The sequence below is a fragment of the Cricetulus griseus genome, chromosome 4, assembly GCF_003668045.3.
Source record: "Cricetulus griseus strain 17A/GY chromosome 4, alternate assembly CriGri-PICRH-1.0, whole genome shotgun sequence".
NCBI lineage: Eukaryota > Metazoa > Chordata > Mammalia > Rodentia > Cricetidae > Cricetulus > Cricetulus griseus.
Genome location: NC_048597.1, coordinates 163,480,582 through 163,493,860, shown reverse-complemented (window position 1 = coordinate 163,493,860; position 13,279 = coordinate 163,480,582). Strand labels below are relative to the sequence as shown.

Genomic DNA, 13,279 nt, shown 5'->3' with positions numbered 1-13,279 from the left:
ATCAGTCCCCTGGGAAGATCGCATAGTTCAGGGCACCTTTATTAAGTCCACTTACATGGATTCAAGGCAGATGCTTTTTAATATGCCACTGCTCTTTCACCAATACTGTCGTGGCAGGGGGTAGGGGGCAGGAGGCTTGTTTGGTGGAAAGAATATCTGTGTTGGAAATGAAGTATTTGGTCTCAAAATGGTATGCAAGTGAGATCACTATGGGAAAACCATTTATCCAAAGCCTCCATCTTCATACCTGTAAAACTGGTATTATTCTCTCCAAGTGCTTTTTTTTCAGCTTAAGTTATCATTAATAAAAATAGAAAGTATGCTTAATATTGAGATCAAAGCAAGATTTGGCAGATGGATGGAAATGTCTTGGCCCAGAAACCAGTCTACTATCAGAAAACATTATTTTAATCTCATATGCACAAGGAAAAATAGTAATTTAGTAGTTTTTTTTCAAACCAAACTTATTTTTGATTACTGAAATCTTTTGGTTAATATGAATGTATATAAAATGACTATGTTTTTACTGCCATGAGTGTATACACAATTAATATGTTTGTTTCTACTGCTGCTGCTGAATTTGATGTTTAAATTTAAAAATGTATCCAATTTATTCTTATGTGAACCCGTCAGTCACAAACTTTAAAAATATTTCTAGTCTCTGTATAGAAACTGGAAACAGTTTATTGTTCCAGAAAAATGCTTAATATATATTTGTAATTTGTTTTAACTTTATTGCTTAACTCTTCATAGAAGCAATCTTCCAGGGTTAGCAATCAGATGGTATGTTATGCATTATTTTAACATGGAACATAACATTTTCACAGTTGACAATTTTTGCTATCTTTAATTTTTCATTAAAAATCTCTGTGTGTTTGCTTTTGTGAATATATGCCACATGTATGTGGGTACCTACAGAGGTTAGAAAAGACTGTCAGGCCCCTGGAACTAGAGTTACAGATAGCTCTGATGTGGGTGCTGGGAACTGAACTTGGGTCATCTAGGAGAGCAGCAAGTACTCTTCTGCCCCTTATTTTGTGTAACCTCCAAAAAGTGTTCTAGCACCCACATCATGAAATAAAAGTCCCCTTACCTCCATTTTTTCCAATGGCAGAGGAGGGGATTTTGCATCCTTGGGTAGTTTTTTGTAAATGCTAGGTAAGTGGGAACTACTTTGTGTGCGTCTTCTTTCCTTCCAATATCTGTGGCTGACAGGATGAATTTTAGTTACTTGGCACTATGGAAAGCTAAAGCCTTCAAAAATGGGGTGCTGGGCACACCGGTGCATGCTGGTGCCTTCTCAGTGTTAATATTTCTGCCCAACTCTCATTGCTCTGCAGAGCCCTCAAGCAGTTGCTGAATTGTAAGCTGTTATCTACAGGTCAGGTAGTTAGAATTGAAAATTTTTATACCAGAGGCAGAACTTCTAAAGTATCTTTTTAAAAAAGTAAATTATTAATTTGGAAAAACTTTGTTTCCAGAAAACAGTCCATTCCTGAATTTTCTGAGCCAGTTGCAGCTTCTCTACTGTTGTTCTCTTACAGTCACAGCCCAGCTGTCAAAACCAGGGAACAATGGTGTTTCCTAATAACCAAACTCTTGACTTTTTCTCAGATTTCATCATTTCTTCTGGAAATGACCTTTTTTCCTGTTCTAGGAGCCAACTTAGGGCCACATGTCACATTTAGGGACTGTCTCCCTAGGAAAGGTCTATAGTGATTTCTTAGTCTTTCCTATTTCTGTGTTTCACTTTGGCTGTTTTGAGGAAGAATGGGTAGGGAGTCTGTAGACTTTCCCTCAGATTATATGTTTATGATTCAATAAGAGATGTGGAGCTTTTGGGGGATGGGGGAGGCGATAAATATTATAGGGGTGAATTGCTCTTATCAAATTATGTGGAGACCTACATGACACTACTGGAGATATCAACCTTTATCATGTGGTGGAAGAACCATGCTTTGCCTAAGTAAAATGTCCCCACATTTCACCCCTCTTAAAAAGAGTGGGGATTCTTATGACACCTGGTTACCCTCATGTGAAATTGCTTCCTTTTAGACATCTGTCGTGGAAAGGAAGAAATACAGAGAATGCCACAAAAATGTGCTTCTGCTGAACAAGTGCACAGTGCACAACAGAAAGGAATGGCATACCCACTCCTCATCCACAGAAGTACAGTCTCTGCAACAGTGAGCAGTCTGGCTTCAGAGTGATGCCTGAGTAGTCTGTCGGTAAAGCAGGAAGAGAAGCAGATTGGAAAGCTTCATGTGCATGTGAGGAACACTAAGCTCTTTAAAATGGAAATTAATCCTGGAGCTGCTGTGCAGTTGTTCAAAATCACAGGTATGGCATTCAGTTGGCATTCTACAAAAATTAACAGCCATATTGTTCTAGAAATGTTGAACTTAATTTTTTTCCATTTGTATGGGGTAACACACTGTATTAAATATGTAAGGTCTTAAAAAAAAAAAAGAAGGGATTTTGAGAGCCCATTTCATATGAAGGGATGCTCTCTTGACCTGGATACATGGGGAAGGGCCTAGGCCTAGCCCAGGATGATGTGGTAGACTTTGGGGAACCCCTTTTGAGGGCCTTACCCTGCCTGGGGAGTGGAGGGGGGATGGCTAGGGGTAGGGGAGGGAGAGGGAGAAGGGATTGACATGTGAAGCAAGCTTGTTCCTAATTTGAACTAATAAAATAAAAAAAAATAAAAAAAAGCAAATTTAAAAAAAAATCAAGGTATGAGTTTTCATCAGCTCACCCTGAGTCAGAGTTTTCATCAGCTCACCCTGAGTCAGAGAGTCAAACAACCATATTCAGGCTGGAAGACAAATGCTCTGTTTTCATCCATTCTGTAAACACATGCCAGCCTAGGAATGAGGCTTGGGAAACTAATTTACACTCTTTAACGTGACAAATATGCTTATGACCACCACAGCTCTAGAGGTAGCAAATCAGAACTTAGCATACAAAAATACTTTGATACATTATCTGTGTCACCAAAAAGTAATTAAAAAACACCTCAGAGTAAACAAGTCATTTAAAACTATCCCCTTATGCAAACTTAACTTGCTATTTTATGAACTGCTTCAATGGAGGAGTTTTCTCATGGTTTGAAAAGACATCAGGCTTGAGGTCTCAGTAGTTCAAACAAATTACCTAGACCTCAAGGATGGGAGGGTTCCTAGATGGTTCACACAGTTCTACTTCCACAATTCCATAAATTCTTTTCCTTCTAATTGTTTTCTTAGAACTTTTTTTTTTTTTTTTTTTTTTTTTTTTTTTTTTGCCACCAGCTAACCCAAAGTGAATTAATCTTCTGGTCCCCAGTACTTATCACTAATTTTTATGTATTTCATTCAAATAGGCTTCAGATGGAAAGTCAGCCATTTGAGTACTACTATTGGCAAAGGAAGAATTACTCAATATACAGTCAAAGCAGAGTATTTTCCTTAACAATTAGGCATGAAATTGGTAAAACCATTTTGCTTTGTACTAGAAGTTGTTCTAGTATCTGAGGTAAACCTAAGGACAAGCCATGATTCTTACCTGAAAGTGGCCACAAAGTTCACTGTAGGCCAGCCCAGGACAAAGGACTTCAGAGTGTTCGTGTTACCTTCTCCGACTTCTTCCACACAGCTTGCTGTCCACATGTCAGTTAACCTTATTTTATTTTTTATCTTAAAATTGTTGTTATATCTAGTGAGATAGAAACCAAAATGGGTGCTCTTGTTATTTTGTTTCTTGAGTTTTATATCAGGTTCTGTATTTGTTATGAGAGGGCAAAGAATCTCTTATTGTCCCTATCCCTTGTCCCAGGAACACCAGATTACAACATGGATGGTTAGTTAGGACTTTTGCAATACTAGGCAAACTTAGTTCACATGCCTGCACTAACGGTAACAAATATCTATAAAGTGACTACCTACATATGTTGAGTACTATATTTGGATCCAAACCCAACTTAGATTTATTTGTCATAAAAGTTAATTTCTTATCTTTCTTACTTTCATAATTATTTCAATACATACACATAAAATATGACATAAAATATGACATAAAATATTAAGTACTTCCATCTTAGATACTGAAAATGAACCTGGAATCAGAGAAATCTATAATACTTTCAAATAGAATGGTTGTTAAGATTGTGGCCTAAAACATGCTTGCCTGACCTTGCCTTGGTCACTAGGAGGTCAGATGCCTGCCTCCTGGCAAGGAACCAATCAGAAGTTAGCTGGTGATACTATGCTTTATGGCTCTGGGTGTGCTTTACGGACAAGTGCACAGCAATGACGCACAGAGCAAAGCAACTGCCCTGGGAGGGCCTACGGGCCATAACATCCAGTTGACCAATCAACACAGGGCAAGTCCTCCAAGCCTGGAGGCACACCAATCCTGAGCCTGTGTGTACCCCTAAACACTCCCCTTATGCTGCCCTATAAGATCTCGGTCCATGACTTCTCAGAGCTTTTTCCCAGCCATTCGCTATGGTGGATGGATGAAAGGCCCGAGATAACATGGGGGTTAGCTCATTAAACAACTGCAATAAAGCCTCCTGCGTTTGCATAAAAAAAAAAAAGATTGTGGCTTTAGAAGCACAGAGTACCTTAAATTTTACTACTTAGGTGTTTGTTCCCCAATCATTTTCTAGTATATTCTTGCAAACACTGAAAATTTATAACCTGAAAACAGAACCTAAACTAGAAAAAAAAAAAAGCAACTAAAAACAACACCACAAAACAGAGTAGGGCTAACACTATTAGCATTCAGCTCTGAGGACTTAGAAGGCAAGCTACCTTAAGTTGGTTGTGATTGCATTCTGGCAATTTCTTACAAATCTTCCTTAGACCCTTGATACTGAAATACAATATATTTTGACCTAATTGACTGATTTAATACTCAGGATGGTTCTGAGGCTTAAATAGTTAGAAGGCATTGAGAACTACGAAGAGAATGCCCAGGGAAATGGATTTCCTACCCTTCACAACCATTTGCATAAATAAATGCTGCATGGACAGAAGCCCCACCCCCACCCCCGCCCATTCCTCTATTACAGAGAATATAAAGCTCAGTGAGATTTATACTATGAATAAGGACATTGAAGGAGTGATGCACAAAGGGACCAAGTCTCTTTGTTTCTACGCTTGCCTTTACTCCAAACTGTTGTTTATAATGAGTAAATATTTTTAAAACTATGAATAATATTATGGCATTCCCCTACTGAAACTGAAGATTAAATTTGAAACTCCCTAGTGATTCCTGAAGTGTCCCCCAGTGCTCTCGGCTTCCTGATGCACCCTGTGAAGTTCCCTTCCATGCTGTACCTTTGGTCTGTGTGGCCAATAGCACAGGTCAGAAATGACCGTGTTACCACTTTTGAAAGAGTTTTCACTATGAAGGAAGCAGGGAACCATGTTATGAGAAGCACTATGGAGGAGACCAAATGAAAGGAAACCAATACCCAGTGAGGAACTGATATGCTAGTTTCCAAATGGATCCTCCAGTCAAGCCTCAAGGTCAGGAGGCTTGAGCCAGAGCCACCCACTAAAATAATCCTGAGTCCTGACTCAAACTGCATAAGATGCTGGTAGTTTTTAACTGTAATGCTGTGGAGGAGTTTGTTATTTAGCTCATCTTCTCAAGGTCTTTAATGGGTAGTTGCTTTTTATCCTGGAATAATTCCTTACCTCAACTATGTACATAATACACACCCTCATCTTTTACTTCCTACCTCAGCATCTAAGTTTTGTTCCTAGTATTGGTCACTATCTGCAACCCTTCACACACACACAAAGCGAAGCAAGCTGCCACATCACTTCTCATAAGAATGTAGGCTTTAGAGGAGCAGGACCTACACCCACCACATCCTTCCTGACCCCCCTGAGGACATAGCACAAAAAGGACCCTGAACTAACACTTTAATAAATAACTTTAAAAAAATCCAAGCACCTCACTTAAGATACTAACTAGAGGGACTGGAGAATTGTCTCAGTGTTAAGACTACCGGCTCCTCTTCCAGAGGACCCAGCTTCAATCTTATCACCCTCATGTTGGCTCACAACCATCTGTAACCCCGGTTCCAGGGGGTCTGATACTCTCTTCTCGATTTCATGGGCACCGCACGCATGTGGCAAAAACATCCACATATATACAAACATGAATAAAGTTTTAAAGAATCATACTATTTAATACAGGCCAGACATTCTTATAGTAAACACCTAGTGGAGAATGTGGTCTTCGTTAGAGAAAATTTAACTTTATAATGATTACTCACAGTACATACAAGTTACTTACTTGATTTTGGCTGCAACAAATAGATCATTGAATAGGAAAAGATGCCTCTCCTGCCTCTGCAGGCCTCTCTTAAGTTCCACTGGACCATCAATCAGCAGAGTCCTACTGGAGCACATGAATGATGACAGAAATGCACACGTGTCAATGCTAGCAGAATGGCTGTCTCTGAAACAGACCACATGCAACAAATCAGTCAGTCAAATGCTCAACCACAAGCCAAAGGTTTCTATAGGCATGACTGACAGGTGCTTATGAAACATTAAACTCAAAGGGTTTTTGTTGTTGTTTTAAAGCAATGGCTCAATGTCATCACTGGTCTCCCTGCTGATTCTGCACACAGAAGTTTCTTAGAACCTCATTATGGAAATATCTTAAAATTGAAATACCTTTATAATAAATATGTGTACACTCTGACGTAAACATTAGCATTAACATTTATCACACTGGCTCATCAAATCCCCAATCTAACTGTCTTTCTATGGGTTCATTAATTCATTTCCTTTTTGGCATTTTAGCCTTAACTGTTTGGAGCATGTGTATCATTAACTAGAGCCTGATATTTACTTAGGAGTTGTCTCATAATTAAAAAGAAAAATTATGCAGCAATGAAATTCACAGGACCAAGTCTTCAGCACATATACACTAAGTTTTGACAAATGCATTCACCAGTGAAATCTGAACTCCTAAACCAAAAATACAGAAAAGCATCACTCCAGAAGGTCGTCCTCCTCAGTCATTATATGGTTGCTATGTGTTGTTGGTTCCTGGGTGGTTTCATTCATCACTGCAGGTTGAGACTAATGCTGAGTTCAATTTTTTATACACTTCCTAATGTAAAAATTATCCCCACAAGCACATTTTAGCCATTATTAGTCTGCCTGCTTTGCATAGCCAGCATCTGCCAATAAAGACTTTGGTTATGAGAGCCCACATTGTGACAGAGCTCTCTACGGCTGCCATGTTCCCTGCAACACCAACTGCACCCGTAGCGCCCATCCTTTTTTCCTAGGAGTTCCCTCACCCTCTTCTGGATGTCAGCTTCTTGCCATAACCAGGCTAATGCTGTGAAGACTTCTTTACAACCTTCATATTGCAAAATCAACCATAGATAATGCACAAATGGATAGGTGTGACCATGGCCTAGTAATACTCTATAAAAGTAAAGCAACCTGCCTGGGCTATAGTTTGCTCTAGGCTTTGATTTAAACGTTTACTTCTTTTTTTTAAATTTATTTAAATTAAAACCAATCTTCTTTTACATACCAATCCCAGTTCCCTCTCCTGCCCCTTCCCCCCTTACCCCAGGGAGGGTAAGGCCTGTCACATCCTTTGGGGCATAAACATTTACCTCTAAAAGCTTAAAAATAAAAATAAAAAAAAACAGCCACTAACCTGAAACTCAGGAGCTATCATTATTTGCTTGAGGTTAGCCTAGGCCAAGGGTTAATGTAGGTGACCTTTAAAATGATTTACCTTTTAAAATAAAGGATTCCCACACATAATAAAAACTTTTTAACTTGTGGCTAATATACCTTCAAATATGATTTGGTGAGAATGCACAAAGAAACAAACATTTTTCTGTGTGACTTTAGCAACATGCAAGTCTGTAATTTTAAAGATTTCTATGTATTCTAGGAGAGGCTGCAAGACCTTAGCAAGCTGAGCTTCGATTTAAAAATATTCGTGTTGTAGTACATCTGAAGAAAACCAAAATCACTCAGCACTCACATAATTTAAAACAACATTCATCTAGGGGACAGACACATAACCTTTGTGTTTTTAAAAACTATGATCTTAGTGTTTTCTACTTAAAATGTATTTATTATTCGTCAATGATGAAGTATTTGTTTTTATTCTGAGTGCAAGAGAGATGTGATTATTTTACTTTCTTATGGTATAGAAGTGGAGGGGTAAGATCATAGCCTTCTATTTAACTCTTAATATAGCCTAAATAGGATCTACCAGTTATAATTACTAGATCTCTAAACTGATGAAACAATGAAGTACTGCAAATGGTCTAAAAGTTAATCTGCTGAGACTCATGAACTAATGCACCATTTTAAAGAGTTGATGAAACTATTTCTGAATGGCAAAAAGAATTTTAAGACCTAATTATTACTAAAACCAGGTAACTTCCCTGAAACCAGGCCATAGTAATATTTCCTAATATTTGCTACTTGGACTTATGCTAAAAAAGACACCAAGTTGACTTTCAGATAAAGTTTTAGAGAAATAGTTGCTCTATATGAATCACATCACAAAGGGGCAACTGGGGAGATCCCCCAGGAGGTAAAGTGGTTGGGATGCAAATGTGAGCTCCTGAGTTTGAATCTCCAGAGCCCCAATAAAGCTGGGTGTAGCTGAACACATCTGCCATATCTGTGCTCCCACAGAGAGATGGGGGGCAGAGACAGGAGATTCCCAGATGCTGGCTGGCTCATTATCGTGCATGCACTGCAGAAGCAATCAACAAAGACCCTGGGGCTCTGTGAAGAAACCTGGTGTTGTCCTCTGACCACTACACAGTGCTGTCTTATACCCCCAACACAAAGTACAATAACACAAAATAACAGTGCAAACACAGAGCTCTTCTGGGAAATACCTATGTTCATAAGGGATAATCAATACACTAAATAGGATCCATATGATCTCAAGTCCTGGTACAATTTTCAGTAATTATTGAATACAGTCTACTTCCTCAAAAATTTGCTCTAACTCATAGCCCACTCCAAATGCCATGTCTCCCATGAAAACTTTCTCTTAAATCAGTCTAAGCTTGTCAGCTCTTACTTGGCTTAAGTTCAGTTCTCTATGCCTTCAATATTCTCATTCAACATTTATTATGAAAAACCATGTAATGTATGTGACAGTGTTAAAGTTTGCTTTTCTGGGTACATGCTGGGTTCAGTCACGGAAGACAGATCCAGTCCTTGACATTAATTCTGTAATCCAATAGAGGAATCAACAAGTAAACAATGAGAAACCAGTGATGGGAGGGTACAGAGGCCCAGCAAAGCTATGACCTTTATCTGAGACTGGATGGGTTAGGAAAGTTTCTTGGAGGACCCAAAGTCTTAAAGGATGGAGGGGCAGACAGGTCAATAAACAATGAAGGGCACTCTAGGAAAAGGAAGTGTGTAAATCAAGACCTTGTGTTCCAGTAACAGGGAAGTTCAGGAGGGATTGGGTTACAAGACTGGGGAAGGCTATTTTCCCATTTTATAAGGATCTTATTTAGACTTCACCCTAAACACTGCAGGCTTTTAGGCTGTACTTGTAATATAGTAAAGGAAATAGAGTAGGACAACTTAGGGAGAGGGAAACCTTTAGAAACCTGTCAAAGTAAACTCAGGTAAGAGATGTCTCAACAATGAGGGAAAAAAAGATGGAAAAAATACATTTAGAATTTTTAACAATATACACTTTTAAAACTAATTAGTTTTGTGGGGGATAAAATGAAAATAAAATGGACAAGTACATGAATGGACTTTGGGAGCCCACTCCACACATAGAGGGATTCTCTCTCAGCCTAGACACATGGGGGAGGGTCTAGGCCCTGCTCCAAATGATATGACAGACTTTGTAGGTCCACCATGGAAGGCCTCATCCTCCCTGGGGAGCAGACAGGGGATGGGATGGGGTCGGTGGGGGCAGGGGAGGAGGAGAGGAAGAGGGAACTGGGATAGACAGTAATGAACCCAACTAATTACCCTTGTAACTGAAAAAAAAAAAGAATATATACCTATTGTCTGGTCTTTATTTATTTACTCAGCTTTTCTTTTTTCTTTTATGCTTTGCTGGACTTTGACCCTAGGGTCTTGGGCATGCTAGGCAAGTATTCTACCACTGAACTACAGTCCCCTGCCCTCTGTTTACTCTTTGAGGTAGTGTGAATTCCTCACAATGTCCTTGAACTTGCCCTGACTCGCAATCATTTTGTTTGAACCACACAGAGGTATCGAAAACATTACATTTTGCAGTTTGCCACTTTCCTGATCTACTACCTATACAGTCTATTATACTTCTGGGACCCTTAAAAGTGTTTAAATCAGCAATTTTTGCTTAAGTATTGCTGTTTTTAAATGCTCGCTTAATTTGGAGTTTTGTTAAAATTATAGCAAAACACACAAAAATTTTCATATTTATTTGTGTGTATGTGTGTATGTGCAAGGTGTGTAGGGTATGTATGTGGGAGCTAGAAGCCAAACTCAGGCATTCCTTAGGAGATGCGTATTTGTGGTGATTTTTGTTGTTTTGAGACAGGGTCTCTCACTGGGAACTGGGCTCACCATATCTGGGAGCCCAACTGTCAGACTGTTTGCCTAGCAAGCTCTGGGAATCCTCCTATCTGTACCTTCCCAGTTCTGGGATTACAGGCATGCCACATCATGTCTGGCCTTTTACTTTGGTGCTGGGGATCAAACTCAGGTCTTCATTCCTGTGTTGCAAGCATTTTACTGACTGAGCTCTTTCTGCAGCCCTTGCATTTTGATAATTTAAAAATTTAAGATTCATTAGTATTTACAATACCCACAATGTGCAACCATTAGCCTGTAGGTCTAACGCATCAACTCATCAGCCCTGCCCCTCCATGGATCTGCCTACTTGCATGTATCATACCATGCTATATGTGTTCTTTCCTATTTCCCTTCTTCAGGCCAGCATAAGAGTGTCAAGGTTCATACTGTAGCTTGTCAGGTGTTTTTTTATTGCCACCCGTCACACTATATGGATATACTTTAAAAATCATTTGCTGAGGGACACTTGAGTTGTTTAAACCTTTCGGCTAGCATGACTAATGCTGCCATGAAAATGTCCATTTTTCAATGCTGAGTATACTGAAGATTAGAAGCACTGGATCATATGGTAATTCTACATTTAAATTACTGAAGAACCACCAGAGTACTTGTCACACTTTATACCCCACCAGTGATGGATGGTGGCCCCTCTTTATGTTTTAAGCACATGCTAATGTAAAACACTTTATATAGACCAGGGCTTCATAACGACTTATGCAGTTTGTAATGAAGCCTTAACTAGACTACACTTTCCTGCTGACTCCTTTCTTCAATCTGCATTTAATATTTCTATCAAACTGAAGCTTCTAAATGCACAGTGCAAGTGAGCTTAGAATATAAACTGTCTTATAATTAAGCTCAACTTGGTTATAACGTGCCAGATTACAACTCTCTATATCATCTTCGAGTAGCATCCCTGCTGAGCCATTCAGAATAAATTAGGCTAGATATAATTTGAAACAAAATAACATGGCCATTGAAGTGAGGCTACAAAATCACTATTGATAGCCATCTGTATCATTCAGCAATAAAAACCTGTTTATGGTATGTTCATGAAGATCGTGAACATTTCAGCAATAAAACAAAACCTGAAAAATCTAGTCTAAAGCAATTACATCTTACTTATGGGTAAACAAGCAGGTGATGATGCCTCTGAATACTCATCACCGTAATAAAAATCACACTCAAATTACTAAAAAAATTTCTTAACTGATTATACCATGAAGTGGTAGTGTGCTGAATATCTCCAAATTAACTAGACAACATAATGAACAGAGCATGAATATTGCCTTGGATTATGAGAACAAAGCCCATTGATGTTAATATCATAATCAAAATCAGGATAAGGGCTTGGAAGGACAGATAAGAACAATGGATCAACAGAATGAGCAAAGCCTTTAAGAGCGAGAAATATACAAAGGGACACTTTAAATCAGCAAAATATTGATTAGAGTACATAGAATCTGATATATATCACAATCACCAGTATATCTTATATTGGGTATAGTAACTGAATATTCAAAAAATGAAGGAGCACAAGCAGGTCAAACAGAATAGCTAGATGGAAGAAGGAAATGAAAGACAGATGGACATCAATAAACAGTCACAGTAGTAAGAGTCAGACCCCCACAAGTAGAGACTATTTCCAAAGAATAAAGTACATACCTTCTTCACAGCCTTGACACAGAAGTGGTTCAACAACATTGACTAGGAAGTTGCTGAGTTCAAGGCCCTGACATGACATTAGTGAGAAAGAAGCTTTTGTGATTGGTGCCTCTAAAGAGGTAAATAAATCATAAATTATACTTAACAGAAAGAAACATGAATTACAGACCTTCAAATGAGATGGTCTTTGCAAATATGGTTCTATTGGATGATGAGAAGCAGGTAAGCCTCACTAGAGGACTCCAGAAAACTGCCCAACTGATTCTGTCCCTTTTATGTGGCCTGTTGACTTTAAAATACTATCTATCCCCATATGAACTAACTAGGATTAATTTGGGTCATCTTGAATCAGAGAATGCCAAACACATTCAAACTACTTAAGCAATTTACTTATGTACTGATTGCAGTGTGATGAGGCCACATGTTAGGATGTTTACTGATTCAACAATGAGCCAGGTCACCAACATATCGACTAGATTCTACAATATTTGAGTGGATTGGTTCAGATAACAACTATATAATGGTATGTGGGAAGGAATGAAATAACCATGCTTCATTCAAAGTCATTCTGCCTGTAACTTAAGGATTTCCTAAAGTTAAAAATGCTACCCTAATTTCTTTCATTTTTCTTTTGAAGCAGGTTTGCTATGTTATGGTGCATTCGAGATCAGCCTGGGCTCAAGTGATTTTCTTGCCGCAATCTCCCAAGTTGTTAGGAATATAGGCCTGTCTCTTTGTGTTCAGCTAACAACTTCTAATTAGAAGATTAAGAAATACAAATGGCAATGTCTTTAAGGTAGTACACTACTGGCAGTTACTTAAGCTACCTATGACCTCTAGCTCATTTATTGCCAAATGTCAATATCTAGGTAATATGTAAACGAGCTGATTCAATTAGCTAGATGATAGTGGAAGAATGAGGTTGTCAGAAAGTCTCCAAGAAAGTTAACTAAGTCTCCCACAGCACTTTTAAGAATAAGGAGTGTGTTTTAGTTAGGGTTTCTCTTGCAGCAACAAAACAC

General features: G+C 38.6%; 1 protein-coding gene across 1 annotated transcript in view; it reads right to left on the bottom strand.

Moving 5' to 3' along the window:
• Nucleotides 1-13,279, bottom strand: part of Arhgap20 (Rho GTPase activating protein 20) — an 82,079-nt gene that overhangs the window by 34,275 nt on the left and 34,525 nt on the right. Inside the window, exons 3-4 of the mRNA XM_027415108.2 lie at nt 6,295-6,459; nt 3,547-3,696 (exon numbers count right to left, since the gene is read on the bottom strand). Coding sequence (XP_027270909.1) covers nt 3,547-3,696; nt 6,295-6,459 — 315 coding nt within the window. The remainder of the gene's footprint in view (nt 1-3,546; nt 3,697-6,294; nt 6,460-13,279) is intronic.